Raw genomic sequence first — 17,462 nt, 5'->3', positions numbered from 1 at the left:
TCTTTTACAAGGTCAGCTAACCTACAGTCTCTCGCATATAATTTTTTAGATGGTCAGCTCAACAGCAGGTCCTCACCTACAATCTTTTAAAGTTTCAGCTCACCTGCATGCCCTCGCAATATATTTTTAGAGGGTCAGCTCAGCTACAGGCCCTCACATATAATTTTTTAGAGGGTCAGCTCTCAAGCAGGCCCTCACCTACAATATTTTACGGGGTTAGTTCACCTGCAGGTCCTCGCATATAATTTTTTTTAGAGGGTCAGCTCACCAGCAGGCCCTCACCTACTATCTTTTACAGCGTCAGCTCACCTGCAGGCCCTCACATATAATTTTTTTAGAGGGTTAGCTCACCTGTAAGCCCTTACATATAATTTTTTTTTTAGAGGGTCGGCTCACCAGCAGGCCCTCACCTACAATCTTTTACAGAGTCAGCTCACCTCCAGGCCCTCACATATAATTTTTTAGAAGGTCAACTCAGCTGCAGGCCGTCGCATATAATTTTTTAGAGGGTCAACTCCCAAGCAGGCCCTCACCTACAATCTTTTATAGGGTCAGCTCACCTGTAGGCCCTTGCATATAATTTTTTAGAGGGTCAGCTCACCAGCATGCCCTCACCTACAATCTTTTATAGGGTGAGCTCACCTGCAGGCCCTCACATATAATGTTTTGCAGGGTAAGCTCACCAGCAGGCCCGCACCTAAAATCTTTTTTTTGGGTCAGCTTAGCTGAACGCCCTCGCATATGATTTTTTAAGAGCGTCAGCTCACCTGCAGGCCCTCGCATATAATTATTTAGAGGGTCAGCTCACCAGCAGGCCCTCACCTATAATCTTTTACAGGGTAAGCTCACCTGTAGGCCCTCGCATATAATTCTTTAGAGGGTCAGCTCACCAGTAGGCTCGCACCTAAAATCTTTTACAGGGTCAGCTCACCAACAGGCCCTCACCTAAAATCTTTTACTGCGTCATCTCACCTGAAGGCCATCGCATGTAATATTTTAGAGGGTCAGCTCACCAGCAGGCCCGCAACTACAATATTTTACAAGGTAAGCTAACCTGCAGGCCCTGGAATATCATTTTTTAGAGGGTCAGCTCTCAAGCAGGCCCTCACCTACAATATTTTACAGGGTTAGCTCACCAGCAGGCCCTTACCTACAATCTTTTACAGCGTCAGCTCACCTGCAGGCCCTCACATATAATTTTTTAGAGGGTTAGCTCACCCCTAGGCCCCCCCTATATCATTTTTTTTCGCACCTAAAATATTTTAAAGGGTCAGCTCAGCTGTAGGCCCTTGAATATAATTTTTTAAGAGGGTCAGCTCACCTGCAGGCTCTAGCATATAATTTTTCAGAGGGTCAGCTCACCAGTAGGATCGCACCTAAAATATTTTACAGGGTCAGCTAACCTATAGGCCCTCACCTATAATCTTTTACAGGGTCAGCTCACCTGTAGGCCCTCGCATATAATTCTTTAGAGGGTCAGCTCACCAGTAGGCTCGCACCTAAAATCTTTTACAGGATCAGCTCACCAACAGGCCCTCACCTAAAATCTTTTACTGCGTCAGCTCACCTGAAGGCCATCGCATATAATTTTTTTTAGAGGGTCAGCTCACCAGCAGGCCCTTACCTACAATCTTTTACAGCGTCAGCTCACCTGTAGGCCCTCACATATAATATTTTAGAGGGCTAGCTCACCTGTAGGCCCTTGCATATAATATTTTTTAGAGGGTCAGCTCTCAAACAGGCCCTCACCTACAATCTTTTACAGGGTCAGCTCACCTGTAGGCCCTCACGTATAATCTTTTACAGGGTAAACTCACCAGCAGGCCCGCACCTAAAATCTTTTAAAGGGTCAGCTCAGCTGTAGGCCCTTGCATATAATTTTTTAAGAGGGTCAGCTCACCTGCAGGCTCTCGCATATAATTTTTTAGAGGGTCAGCTCACCAGTAGGCTCGCACCTAAAATATTTTACAGGGTCAGCTTACCTATAGGCCCTCGCATATAATTTTTTAGAGGGTCAGCTCACCAGTAGGCTCGCATATAAAATATTTTACAGGGTCAGCTCACCAGCAGGCCCTCATCTAAAAACGTTTACAGCATTAGCTCACCTGAAGGACCCCGCATATAATTTTTTAGAGGGTCAGTTCACCTGCAGGCCCTCACGTACAATCTTTTATTGGGTCAGCTCACCTGCAGGCCCTCGCATATAATGTTTTACAGGGTCAGCTCACCAGCAGGCCCGCACCTAAAATCTTTAACAGGGTCAACTCACCTTTAGGCCCTCACATATAATTTTTTAGAGAGTCAGCTCAGCTGCAGGCCCTCACATATAATTTTTTTAGAAGGTCAGCTAACCTGTAGGCCCTTGCATATAATTTTTTAGAGGGTCAGCTCACCATCAAGGCTTCACCTACAATCTTTTACAGGGTCAGTTCACCTACATGCCCTCGCATATAATTTTTTAGAGGGTCAGCTCACCATCAGGCCCTCACCTACAATCTTTTATGGTTCAGCTCACCTGTAGGCCCTCACATATAATGTTTTCTAGGGTCAGCTCACCAGCAGGTCTTCACCTACAATCTTTTAGCGGGTCATCTCAGCTGCAGGCCCTCGCATATAATGTTTTATAGGGTCAGCTCACCTTTATGCCCTCACATATAATTTTTTAGAGGGTCAGCTCACCTGTGGGCCCTTGCATACTTGCATATAATTCTTTAGAGGGTCAGCTCACCAGCAGGCCATCAATCATAATTTTTCAAGGGTGTATGATGCCCTCCTTTATGTGTAATAAAGGGCGTATTGGAGTGCCGGTTACTTATAATTTTTAGCAGCCCTTTCACTTAGTAGATAGGCTTTATGAGTGTATGAGTCCCACTACCTGAACAATTGTACCACAGTGTGAATGAGGTCCTACTTTATGTGATATATATGTTGTATCGGAGTGCCTCTTCCTTTTTATTTTTGGCAACACTTGCACTTTATATATAAGTAAATATATAGGAAAGAATGTTTCCTAGCACGTCTTCCTTTAAAATCGATTTTATCTTCGGTTTTGTGCGTATTATTGTCAGTCTGTAAAACTGGCGTACTACTTGGACAGCATGGTTCCCAGCAGCGACCATTTCGGTGGTGTTTCCATTAATTTCTGACCTTTTTCTATGAACCAGACACCCTCCCCTCTTCAGAGCAGGGGGTGCCTATTTTAATGCTCATTGACTTCCATTGTGCTCGGGTTCTCGGTAGAGCACCTGAGCATCTTGAGGTGTTCGGCCCAAGCAACCGATTACCCGAGCACTTTGGTGCTTGTTCAACACTAGTCATTAGCTGAATTTGCCATTAATAACCGTCCAGTAGACAGGAGTCAACTGATAAGTCGCTGTTTTTTGGGGCATATGGGTTCCAACCGCAGTTTGGCACATTTTCTGGTTCTCAGACTTCAAAATAACCTGAAAAGGATGGGCAACAGGTAAAATGTTGTGGCTGACAGGAGACGTATGAGTGGTCCAGACCTGAGAGTGGATGATTCTGTGTGGCTATCTACAAGAAACATTAAGCTTAAGGTACCTTTTTGGAAGCTGGGCCCAATATTTATTGGTCCATATAAGATCACTGACATTATTAACCCTGTAGCTTTCCCTCTTGAACTTTCTCAGGCTTTGAAAATTCATAATGTATTTCATAAGTAATTTTTAAAGAAATGTGTCGAACCTGTAGAGCCGTCCTCCTTACCTCCCGCTCCTGTCATGGTGGACGGTAGTTTAAAATTTCAGATCAACAGGATTGTGGACTCCCGAGTACTCCGTAGATCCCTCCAGTATCTAGTTCACTGGAAAGGTTACGGACCAGAGGAGAGGATGTGGGTTCCAGCGGCCGATGTTAATAGTAATCGTCTAGTGAAAGCCTTTCACAGAGCTTATCCTGATAAGGTCGGTCCTGGGTGCACAGAGGTCACCCGTAGAAGGGGGGGTACTGTCACGGTCCCTCCTGTTACAGATGTCAGAAGATCAAAGAGACTGGCTACACGTGAAGAGATATAACAGCCCCTCTTGCTTCAGTGTTGTTCTTGTTACTGACCACACCCCTTGCTTCAGGTGTAGCTTAGTGGTCATTACACCTCCCCTATATAGTCTGACCTCACCCTTCGGGCTATGCAGTTGATAGCTTCCAAAGTAATAAATAGACCGCGCTGACTAAACAGTGTCAAATGGCAGATGTCATGGTAGGTACCACATCAAATAATATCCCCAACTGTATATCCACTGCTATTAGTTAGAACCTCGTCCGGTGTCAGTCCAAACTTATCAACCTGGTAAGTGATCAGCTTACATAGATATATTGCAAGGGATGGTGACTTGCCTGTAGCGGACTGACCTGCGAGGTCCTCACTGTGCTTCCTGGTAATAGTGCTGGAGAATAACTGCGATGTCTGTATCTTCAGCTTTACTCTGCAAGCGTGCGCGGTCCCGGCCAGTGACTCGTGCGCATGAGGGAAGCCCTAGCTGGTGATTCACGAGGACGTTACTTCCGTGTGATGTCACACTAAGGATGGATGCCTTCTCAAGCCAAAAAACCTCCAATGCGTTTCAAAATTAACAAATTTCTTCCTCAGGGATGGTTGTTAGTTGTTCTCTCTACAAATAAATAGGCGTCCGTTCCCATGGTCACCAGTTAACCAGTCATTCTTCAAATTAAAGACTACCAGCGTATCCAATATCCTCTGTTTTTATTGTTAGACCAGATTGTAGGCTTCTATTAACTGATGTTATAGATGTATGACAAAGGGAATGTTTTATGATACATAAAATAGTAAAGTATATTATGAATAGAAATAAATATAAATTAAAAATTATGTTATCCTGATACCTTTTTTATAGATTATATTGGATTATTATATATATTTTATATATTTTATAATGAATTCTAGGGGAAAGCAAATAATTCAATTTCTTGATTCAGTTGCCCTGGTGCACGAGTGTCCAAATTAAAAATCCACTTTGTTTCATTCCTGGACATTACTCTAATATAGTCTCCACCTCTTTGGTTAGGTCTAATATGTTCTAGCGCTCCGAATGTAGACCCCCTAAAAATCCCTCTATGTTTATCCGCAAAATGTCGGGATAATGGGTGACCGTCAAATTTTTTCTTTATATTGCCCATATGTTCCCTTATCCTGGTTTGTAAAGTTCTTTTTGTTCTGCCTACATATAATTTGGCACAAGGACATTTGATAAAGTAGATCACACCACTGGTATGACAAGTGAGATGACCCTCTATCTCAAACGTCCTCTGTGCACCCTCTATTGATCAGTTTGGATTGACACCGGACGAGGTTCTAACTAATAGCGGTGGATTACTTTGGTTTCTTTGATTAATTTTGTTTAGGGTTTAGGCAATTTATTCCCTGACATAGACCAGCAGCGACACACTCACTTGAGTGTTATTCAGTGCATTTAACATTACACCCTGTTCTACTTAATAAGGCAGTGCGGGTTTCCCTTGATTGTTAGTTGATAGCTTCATTTGGTTTTGGAAGAGTTGGTGTGTTGTCCTCTCTGGTGTTCCTGCTCATCCATCTCTCTACAGAAGTTAAGTGTCTCATTCCTTTGTGTGTTGTTGTCCCTCTCCGTGTCTGTTGTTACTAGGCTGCAGCGAGACGCTGGTTCATTCATCTGGGAAGGAACGGGTCATCTCAAGCCCTGCCAATACCCATAGGGCTCTTCAGGGTCTCCAGGTCCTCTAGGTTCCGGTGTATGGGCATTCCTACCTTCAAGGTGTGCCCATACGGATATGAGTCAGGGAAAGGAGTAGGGTTCTATAGGAGGTGATCTTTTCCCGTTCCTTTAGCGTTTAGGCCTAGTGGCTTTTCCCTTCCCTCCTGTTGTTGGTGTGGTGTTCCCTACCATACCTTGTAGAATCTTGGGCCACTGCACAGTTCCTGTAAGGCTGAGTTTGCACTTGAGTTATTTGGTCAGTTTTGGCCCCGTAACTGACCAAATGAGTAAAGTCTGAAGTGATTCTAAGAATGACGCCTGTCATCTGCGTGTCATACTAACTCAGTACTGTCTCACTAGCACAGCAAACTCCCTATGTATTTTTCTGCAATTCACAGTGTTCTACACCACTATACAGGCGCTCGGCAGCCAGCTGTTTTCTAATGCATTTTGTCACAAATAAATTCGGATCAATTGAAATCTTTTTGGGAAATTCGGCGAACCGCATAAAGCCATCATATGTGGGAGCCTTTAGATATTATATATGTTTTAATAAAGGCGGACTCATGCTTTGAAGCTACACTTATGTGGAGCATTCTCGGTGCACTTGTGGCAGAGAGCATAATGCAGGGCTGCTTTTTGCCCACAATACACTCTGAATTGTAAAACACGCATTACACACTTGTATTGTGATTATTCTCCCCACCGCTCCACCCACATCAACACCTGTAAAAGATAAACTGTAAAAGAGTTGGGCCTACTGTTTGATGCGTGATTGTTCACACAGAGATTTAAAAAAGTGCTCTCTGGATTATAAAACCTGCGTTGCACACTTTTTGTATTATTTTACTCACCCCTTCACCCACATCAACACTTGAACTGCCTGGATATGCCCTATCAAAGATTTAGGCCTACTATTTGATGCGTGATTGTTCACACAGACATTTGAAAAACAGTTCTGTAGTACAGTAGTGTGATTATTCCCCTCACCTCTCCACCCTCAACAAGCATCATTGAACTGTCTCGAGATGTCCTGTAAAAGCATTGGACATGCTGCTTGATGTGTGTTTGTTCACACTTAGGGCTCTTTCACACTTGCGTTCTTTTCTTCCGGCATAGAGTTCAGTCGTCGGGACTCTATGCCGGAAAAATACTGATCAGGATTATCCTAATGCATTCTAAATGGAGAGAAATCCGTTCAGGATGCATCAGGATGTCTTCAGTTCCGGTACGGAACGTTTTTTGGCCGGAGAAAATACCGCAGCATGCTGCGTTTTTTGCTCCGGCCAAAAATCCTGAAGACTTGTCGCAAGGCCGGATCCGGGATCAATGCCCATTGAAAGGCATTTATCCGGACCCGGCCTTAAGCTAAACGTCGTTTCGGCGCATTGCCGGACCCGACATTTAGCTTTTTCAGAGTGGTTACCATGGCTGCCGGGACGCTAAAGTCCTGACAGCCATGGTAAAGTGTAGCGGGGGAGCAGTGTACTTACCGTCCGTGCGGCTCCCCGGGCGCTCCAGAGTGACGTCAGGGCGCCCCAAGCGCATGGATCACATGATCACATGGATCACGTCATCCATGCGCATGGGGCGCTCTGACGTCATTCTGGAGCGCCCGGGGAGCCGCACGGACTGTAAGTATACCGCTCCCCCGCTCCCCGCTCCTACTATGGCAACCAGGACTTTAATAGCGTCCTGGGTGCCATAGTAACACTGAAAGCATTTGGAAGACAGTTCCGTCTTCAAATGCTTTCAGTACACTTGCGTTGTTACGGATCCGGCAGGCACCTCCGGCAACGGAAGTGCATGCCGGAATCCAACAACGCAAGTGTGAAAGAGGCCTTAACTATCTGTTGAAGGGGATATTAATTATTGATATTTTTGTCCGTCTCAATAATTAATAAACAAATCACTACTGATTACATTACTCTATTCTGAGCTGCCTACGTCTATTGCTGCGGCGCCTATTACAATAGGAGACCACACACAGTAATTATATATATCTATATCAATGGAATAGATATATATATTTACAGCGGTACACAACAATATACTATAACAACACACTAATACGGTATTAACTACACTAGACACAATCCCACTGTAATACTCACCCCCACAATCTAACTATAACTAACACTTTCATACATGTTAACAGCAGCCCACCCAATCCTGTCAATATACTATCCCTACGGGTAATAACAAGGGGTTAATATAGACACTGCTGCTGCTGGGGTATGGAGTGCAGACGTGAAGGGGTATCAAGGGGTACCAGGGGTAGAAGATGGGATGACCAGGGGAGGTATAAGGGTAGAACAGGGGTAAAACCAGGGTAGCAGGGGATATTGGGAAATGAGGGATCTAAAATGCTTGGGGGAACACAGGGGAATTGGGGTACGTTGGTGGTGTAAGGGTTAATGCAAGGGAATCAGGGATAAGGGGTATAAATGCAGGGGAAGGTAAGGGTTAATATGGCAGGGGATCTATGGTGGTATAGGGCAGGGGAATACCAAGGATTCAGGGTGTTCGTTGGTGGTATAGGGAGGGTTAATAATATATTGTTGATGGTATAGGGAGGGTTAAAAACAAGGGTTAATCGTTGGTGGTATAGGGGGGATTCAGAATACTCAGCCGGTATTATGCTCGTTGTCCAGGGGATGCTCGTTTGTCCAGGGGATGATCCTCTCTGCTCCTGATGGTCTGACCTGACTCCTGAGCGTAGCGCCGCCGGACTATTTATGCTCGGCGGCGCTCGCTCTCGTCCCACCAGTGCCGCGGCACCGCGCCGGCTCGCGCATCCCAGAGCGCGCTTCCACAGGCGCTTCCAGGCCTGTGGAGCGGATGCACACCTTCGGCGCTGTAATTACAGTGCCGGAGGTCAGCCACCCACATATTACCCATAAAACCCACCCATATAATATACTCTATATACATAGAGATGTATGCTGCCAAGGGGGCATACATACATCTCCATGTATACATACACATCCTACCTGGACAGGCCCATAAAAAGGGCCCATATATATGCATATATGTCAGGGTATATATACAAATATATTTGAATATGACACTTCCCTCAACACTGTCTTATGGTTTTATTGCGGTAAAATGCTTTTGCCATAGTGCAACATGTTTAATGTGGAAGGATGTGATGCACTGAAAAATAATTACAATAATTGCTCTGTAGCAAATTATTATTGGGATGCTGGCATCAAGCTGGCAATAAGCCTATGTAGAAAGTTCAGTGAATGAGAAAAAAAAATGTTCTTGCAGGTAGATGATTTTGAGGTTCTGCAGTAGCTGCATCTGTATTATATGGTAGTGACTGCAGCTAGGAGGCACTGCCTGTGCCAGCCACGGCTACTCACTCCCTAAAATATTTCCCTGCTCAAATATCCTATTCTACACTATTATTTTTCTTTCTAGGTGTTATGCAAGCGGGCGTGGACCCACTGCGCCACTGACTGCCTATACTCTGGAGGGGCGTGACTAAGCAACTACCTGGTCTTCACTAAAGACTCTGATGGTGAGGATAGGCTTGGACCATTAGGGTAGTTGCCAGGTACCACTCCAGAGCAGTCCCCGAGTCAGTGGCAGCTGACCAAGGGGTCAGAGATACAGAGGGGAAGTGCGTGGTCAGGGCAGGCAGAGATCAAGCAAGGTCCGTAAATGAAGTCCGAGGTCAGAGGCAGATGGCAAACAAGCATGGTCTGATAATTCCAAAAGCAGGGTCCGGTACACAGCAAAACAGAACTTTAAAAATGCCTTTACACTTGGAACTAGGCAAGCTAGTGACCATGAGTTGCTCAGGCATCTTCCTGTGGTGGGAAGTGCCTTTAAATACCTCCTGCAATCCAGCCATAGGCTGGTGAGACAGAGGGCGTGTACGTGCGGCCTCACAAGGGAGGAGAGACACACTAATACAAGCCCTAACAACAGTACAGGTCTCCAGCAGGAAGTAAACTCTGGCATGGAGCACAGATGCAACAGCTAAGCTCCCTGGTGCCCGCGCTTGTCAGCATGGTAGCAGGAGGGAAAGAGGGAGCCCGGCGCCCGCGCCCGCGGGTAGGGGCAGCAGCGGCGGCACGGACCGCTGGGCTAACACTAGGTTTTCCCTACACCGTCCCTCACACTAGAAGATATGCATGATTGTGACTGAACACTGTCCCTGAGATGGTTTTTCAGGCAGACACTGTAAGACTCATCCATCCTCATTCACAGCCCAACACAGAATGACGTTCTGCTAGGTCACCTCCCTGCCTGCTGCAGACCTGATTGGCTCACAGGGTGGCAGACAGCCTGGATGAGCCAATCAGTGTAAGCCCTGCCCCGTGCACGCTCAGGGTCATGTGAGCATGCTTCCTCCTCCCTCATGGTATTTCCTTTCCTACATGTGCAGTAAAATGGCGATGAACGCCGTTGTACTGGATTCTTCCAAAGCACAGCTGGAAAGCTTCAGGTTGGCTTTGCAGACAGATTTTTCATTTGTTGTGAACCAATTTGCTCATTCTTAGTGAGGGCAGCATAAAAATGCCATATGAGCCGAAATTTTACACCAGTTTTATTATATAGAAGCATGATAACTTATCTAATATTGCCCTTAAACATGCATTCCAGTATCTAATGATCATAATTAGGCAGGAGATATCCTGTTTGCTATTTTTCTCTCTATTACAAATGTTTATTTGATAGTTTCTGTATGGGTTCCTGCATAAATCCCAGAGTCTGGAAAATGATTATACTGCTGTTTATTAGACATACAAATGTATAAAAGCCAATGAATGTTTATTACATGACATGTTTATGGAATACTTTCTGTATGGCCTCCTTAATGTCTTTATTCCTCAGACTGTATATAACGGGGTTAATAAATGGAGTAAATACAGTATACAGCAGGGAGAGGATTTTATCAGTAACTCGTGTTTGTCTACTGTTTGGAAAAACATAGACAATAAATATAGTCCAGTAAAATATGGAGACCACAATGAGGTGGGAGCTACAGGTGGAGAAGGCTTTCTGTCTACCAGTACTGGATGGGATCCTTAAGACTGATATCACAATGTAAGTATAAGACACTACAATGATTGTGGTTGGGACCATTACAGTTGGAATTCCCAAAACAAAAATCTCCAAGTGAACAGGGAAGGTGTCAGAACAGGACAGGTCTAGTAAGGGGACAAGGTCACAGAATAAATGGTCGATGATATTTGACCCACAAAAGTTTAGCTTGGATGATGTTATAGTCACAATGAATGAAAGAAAAGTATCCAACAACCAACACAAAGTGATTAAGTTAATACAAAATCTATTAGTCATAATAGGGGCATAACGGAGGGGATTACAGATGGCCACATATCTGTCATAAGACATCACAGCGAGAAGAAAACATTCAAATGCCTCGGGGGTTAAGAAAAAAAAAAGCTGATTCATACAACCAATAAAACTGACAGCTCCTCCATTATTCAGTAGGATGTAGAGCAGGCTGGGGACAATATCTGTGGATAATAAGATGTCACTGATGGACAGTTGTGAGATGAAGAAGTACATTGGAGTGTGGAGGTTCTTGCTGGTGGACACCAGGATGATGATCAGGAGATTCCCACATATTGAGGCAACAAAGACGAGAAGGAACAGAAGGAAGAGAACATTTCTAAAAAGTTGTCTGCCTTGAAATCCCAACAGAAAAAAGTCGGTGACCACAGTCAGATTTGTCTGCAAATAGAAAAAGGAAGTAAAGCAAACATTATAGACTTCAAATTATAAAATGTCTGGATGTAGTTTTCAAGACCAAAGTAGTAAAGATGAGACTTTGGATATTGACACACAAACTATATATACTGGGACAGAATTTTTTCACTCATTCATCCATTAATACATAGTAACATAGTACATATAGCCGAAGAAAAGACATTTGTCCATCCAGTTCGGCCTGTCATCCTACAAGTTGATCCAGAGGAAGGCAAAAAAAAACTGTGAGGTAGAAGCCAATTTTCCCCACTTTAGGGGAATAAAAAATTCCTTCCCGAGTCCAATCAGGCAATCAGAATAACTCCCTGGATCCCGACCCCTCTCTAGTAGCTATAGCCTGTAATATTATTACGCTCCAGAAATACATCCAGGCCCCTCCTGAACTCCTTTATTGTACTCACCATCACCACCTCCTCAGGCAGAGAGTCCATAGTCTCACTGCTCTTACCGTAAAGAACCCTTTTCTATGTTTGTGTACAAACCTTCTTTCCTCCAGACGCAGAGGATGTCCCCTCGTCACAGTCACAGTCCTGGGGATAAATAGATGATGGGAGAGATCTCTGTACTGACCCCTGATATATTTATACATAGTAATTAGATCTCCCCTCAGTCGTCTTTTTTCTAAAGTGAATAACCCTAATGTTGATAATCTTTCAGGGTACTGTAGTTGCCCCATTCCAGTTATTACTTTAGTTGCCCTGCTCTGGACCCTCTCCAGCTCTGCTATGTCTGCCTTGTTCACTGGAGCCCAGAACTGTACACAGTACTCCATTTGTGGTCTGACTAGTGATTTGTAAAGTGGTAGGACTATGTTCTTATCACGGGCATCTATGCCCTTTCTGATGCAACCCATTATCTTATTGGCCTTGGCAGCAGCTACCTGACACTGGTTTTTGCAGCTTAGTTTGCTGTTTATTAAAATTCCTAGATCCTTTTCCATGTCAGTGTTACCGAGTGTTTTACCATTTAGTATGTACGGGTGACTTGCATTATTCCTTCCCATGTGCATAACTTTACATTTGTCAGTGTTAAACCTCATCTGCCACTTCTGTGCCCAAGCCTCCAGTCTATCCAGATCCTTCTGTAGTAGTATACTGTCCTCTGTAGTATATATATATACAATATACTGTCCTCTTCAGTGTAAATTACTTTACACAGTTTAGTGTCATCTGCAAAAATTGATACTTTACTATGCAAGCCTTCTACAAGATCATTAATACATATATTGAAGAGAATAGGGCCCAATACTGACCCCTGAGGTACCCCACTAGTGACAGTGACCCAATCATTTTTATAAAGTTTCTATATTTTTGTTATATCCCAGATAAAAAAATATATACATCCTAGTGGCAGTCAGCAGTCATCTTGAGGAAAGTGAACAACACTGTGATCAGGTTCTGGAGCACTTGGCCAATAGCAACCATAATATGGAAAACTTCAATATAATATTCAATCAAGTCCTATAAAAGCGAGCTACAAAAACCTGGACCTAAATAAAAGATAAATTCAGTCAAAAAAAGGGAAAATCTCAGTTTTAAAGATTTAGATTCTGAGAAATCGGAATACTGAAGCTAAATGGGGAGTTTGCCAGAGATATTTCATGAATCCTGTAGTAAATTTACCATTACAGGTAAAAATGTCCAGAAAGAAACAGAAACCAATTTGGCTAAAAGGCACTGAATATAATAATACAGAAGCAAAGAGCATTTAAAACATTTTTTTAAAATAATTTTTATTTTTTTATTAGTAAATTACAAAAAAAAGCAGTAGCAATACATTTAACACTTACATAATAAAAACATCAAGCATCAACCAGAAAGGGGTGAGAGTAATTTAAACAAATACATAAATAGGGGGGGTAGGGCATCCATTCCCCTCCCACTTAAATACCCTCTACATGGAAATACTTGACCTATCCAGTACATTACAATGAATATCACATTGCTTATATTACCTTTAAACCTTTATTCCTTCTCCCCCTCCCTCATTTCTAATTTCTTGTATCTTTTTATACAAACTTGACACCAATTTATGCTTACCTTTCCAACCTAATATATAATGCATCACCTCATGTGATTTTGTCACTATATCTTGCTTTTTTATAACCATTTTGACAATATCCACCAACTGAATATATCTAAAATAACTTTGTCCATCTTCCCTTACATTCATGAACAATGTGTCCCTATCCTTCAGTGTTTCATTTTGAAAATATTGTAAAATGTACCATAATCCTTTGTCAAACCAATATTTGGCCTCTTTCAAAAAAGTAACACTACCTAACCTCCTATTATACCATAAAGGTGTAACTTTAATCTGCCCCTCTAAATTCAGTATCTTTTTGACTTTTCCCCATAACCCCACCAGTGATTTTACCAATGGGATTTTATATAAGTGCATACTTTCCAATTGTCCTGATTCGAGTAATGTAAATATATCCGGTAAGCAACCCTCACTCTTATGTACCAAATGGCTCAACAAATCCGCCTGTGTCCAATTCATCATTGTTGCAATATTAGCTACCATATAGTACAATCTGATATCTGGGACCTCTAGTCCTCCTTGTTCGTAAGATCTTGTAAGCCAATGTATCTTTCTCCTTACCCTTTTGTTTGACCAGATTAATTGAATAATTTCTCTATGTTATGAAAAACCGAGTTCCCCAAATAAATGGGACTGTTTCTAATGACATAGAGCAACTGGGGCAACAGTATCATTTTGATTAAACCAATTCTATCTGCTTTGTTTATTGGTAATCTATTCCAAACTTTAATCCTCTCCTTTATCCTATCAAGTAATGGTTTAATATTTAATGCTATAAACTTATTAGGGTCCTTGGATATTTCCAGACCTAAATATTTAAATCTGTCCTGGGGAGTAAGAATCTTTAATTTTTCTTCTGAAATCACATTCTTATCACTCAGAGGGAGCAAGGTCGATTTGTCCCAGTTAATTAATATACCAGATTGTCTACCAAACTCTTCCACCAACAGCATGACATATTGCAGATCATTATTTGTATCTCCCCCTCAGTCCGAAGCCCCGCAAATCCACATCCTGTCCAACTTTTATAGCCAGGATTCTATTGTCAGGGCAAAAACCAAGGGGGAGAGAGGACAACCCTGTCTCACCCCTCGTTCTAAAACTATCAGATAGTATACCATTAATTGATATTCTGGCTTTGTTTATTTATATAAAATCTTCATCCAGTCTATAAATCCTGGGCCAATACCAAATTTTGTCATAGCTTCCCATACAAAGTCCCAATTCACAGAGTCAAATGCTTTATGCGCATCCTATGACAAAATAGAGCATAGATCTTTATTATTCTCCGTAAACTGGATATTTGCAAAGACCCTAAGCAAGCCCAGTGTTGTAGACCTATCCGGAATTAATCCATTTTGGTCATTATGAATCAAATGTACTATGAACTTCCTCAGCCTTTTCGCCAAAATCCTAGCCAGAACTTTACAATCATTATTCATAAGTGAAATTGGACGATACGAGGTGGGATCCGATCGATCCTTATCTTTTTTGGGGATTAAAATAATTGTTGCATCTCACATAGACTCTGGTAGACATCCTGTACATTTTGAGTATTCAAATACTTCCATAAGTCTATTTGCCCAAAATTCTTTATCTCTTTTATATAATTCATTTGGAATACCGTCCGGGCCTGATGTTTTACCAAGTGGTGCTTCATTTATTGCTGCTAGAATCTCCTAAGGATATAAGCCGGTCTAATGCTACCTGTTGGTCATCATTAAGTTTTGGGGTTCCTATTTCTCGCACATATTTTACCATCTCTTCTTTATGTATCTGGGTTTTTCCTGAATACAAGTCTTTATAAAAGGTCTTAAATATATCCCGTATGTTTTCCTGATCATTATATAATAGGCCGTCTTTTCCTCTAATTACGGCGAAATTCTCGACCGCATCCATATTTTTGATTATCTTAGATAAGACTTTACCGGTTTACCTCCTTCCCAATAATTCCTAGTCTTGACAAATAATTCTTTATTCTGCGCCTTTTCCTTGATGTAATTATCATAATTATTAACCGCTTTTAATCACTCATTTTTAATTTCCTATGTTTTCTTACTTATCAACTGTGCCTCCTTATTTGTCATTATTGTTCTTAAATCTTCCTCTTTTTTCTTATATCCTTTTTTAAGCTCAATAACCTTTTTGTTTATCAATCCTCTTACATAGGCCTTAGCAGTGTCTCAGACCACATTCAATGTATCCCTATTCATTTGAAAAAAAAAAAGTCAAATCCTTTATTATTTGATCTACTTTACCTAGTAGATTGAGCCATATAGGATTTATCATGTAGTTTTTACGCTTCACTTTCAAATTCTCAACTTTCAAGCCCACCTTTACCAATACTGGGGAATGATCTGAGATACATCTCGGTTCATACAATACCTCTATATTTTTTGTAGTGTTAACTGATTACCAAATATCAAATCTATTTTTGACAAGGAATCGTAACTTTTACTATAACATGAGTACTGTTTAGCTTCTGGATTCTGGAATCCTCCATATATCCCAGCAGCCAAATTCTTGAGTTAGTTTTTTCAGCAGAGTATTTTTATTTTTTTTGGGTTCTCATTATTTCTCTAAGTCATTATTCATTGTGCAGTTGAAATCACCCATTAATATTAATAGAGAGTCGCTTTGGTCTAACAGGAACTCATATAACTTTAAGAGCGCCTAGTGTCTATAAGGTGGAGGGATGTATACCCCAGCCAACACACATTTCACATTTTCAAAATAACCATATAAAAATATATACTGTCCCTCTACATCAGTGATGACTAACCTTGGCACTCCAGCTGTGGTAAAACTACAACTCCCAAGATGCCCCGCTTGCTTGGCTGCTCTCAGAACTCTATAGAAATAAATGGAGCATGCTGGGAGTCGTAGTTTCACCACAGCTGGAGTGCCAAGGTTAGCCATCACTGCTCTACATCAATGTTCTTCGAGATTATAGAGCACGTAATATCTTTGTGAGTAACAATGCTAACCCCTCTACTATACCCATTAAATACAGAGTGGAATTGATGAGCTATCCATTTTCTTTTAAACAAGTCTAATCTGTCTTTAACCATATGAGTCTCTACCAGACAAACCAGCGCTGGAAGGTATCTCCCAATGATATCAAATACTGCAAAAAAAAATAATTTCTCCCCAAGACCTCTCACATTCCAAAATAAGATTTTAGTGTTAATCATATTTTTTACTTCTCATATTATTCATCCAAGGACCAATATTAAAAAATAAAAAAATTAAAAATCTCCTTTGTCCTCCCCTCCATATCCCCCCCCCCAACCCTATCCCTGTCTTCTAGGTCAGTGATCATCTTAATTAAATCTATGAGAATATGCTTAGAGAAGGCTCACCTCCTAGGCAAAAAATGGAGTGGGTGCACCTGCAGGAAGATTACACCCAATCTTCAATAAAATCTATGTTTACCATTTTCAGAGCTCTAAGTTCTTTTGATAATTCAGAGACTTGATCTTCTACATCACTAATTCTTTCTTCTGCCTGTTCAACTCTCTCACCTAACTTTCTAGCATCGTCTCTAACCAATTGAACTTCTGATTTCAGTTCACTCATCTGCGTCGTAATTACTTCTAAGACACTATTGGATTTTTTTACTGCTAACATTATATCACCCAGTGTCGGTGTTTCCAAAGTATCTGCTTGAGGTAATTCATTAGTTTGCCCACTTTCCCCAACCAAGGGTTTATTTTGAATATTAGATTTCATTAGACATTTAAAACATTGAACTCTGAGTGTACAGAAAAAGCATTCCAGACTTACAAAGAGCTCAGGAAATTACATTAAAATAAATCTAAAAGACTTTTATAAATATATACAGTGGATATAAAAATGTAAATGCCAAGTTTTTATCATATAAAAAATTTGACCAATAAGAATTATTTAACTTTTCCCACCAATAATTTCACCTGTATCTGAATTCTGTATAATTCAATTGAA

At 41.7% G+C, this 17,462-nt stretch overlaps 1 protein-coding gene across 1 annotated transcript; it reads right to left on the bottom strand.

Moving 5' to 3' along the window:
- Positions 1 to 10,496: 10,496 nt before the first annotated feature.
- Positions 10,497 to 17,078, bottom strand: LOC120990100 (olfactory receptor 1468-like). Its single transcript, XM_040418651.1, has 2 exons — positions 16,935 to 17,078; positions 10,497 to 11,420 (listed from the first exon to the last, which is right to left on the bottom strand). Exons 1-2 carry the CDS (start codon positions 17,076 to 17,078, stop codon positions 10,497 to 10,499), a joined length of 1,068 nt encoding a protein of 355 aa, XP_040274585.1.
- Between the last annotated feature and the right edge of the window lie 384 nt (positions 17,079 to 17,462).

Source organism: Bufo bufo, chromosome 1 (genome assembly GCF_905171765.1).
Source record: "Bufo bufo chromosome 1, aBufBuf1.1, whole genome shotgun sequence".
Taxonomy (NCBI): Eukaryota; Metazoa; Chordata; class Amphibia; order Anura; family Bufonidae; genus Bufo; species Bufo bufo.
This window is presented reverse-complemented; position numbering and strand designations above follow the sequence as displayed.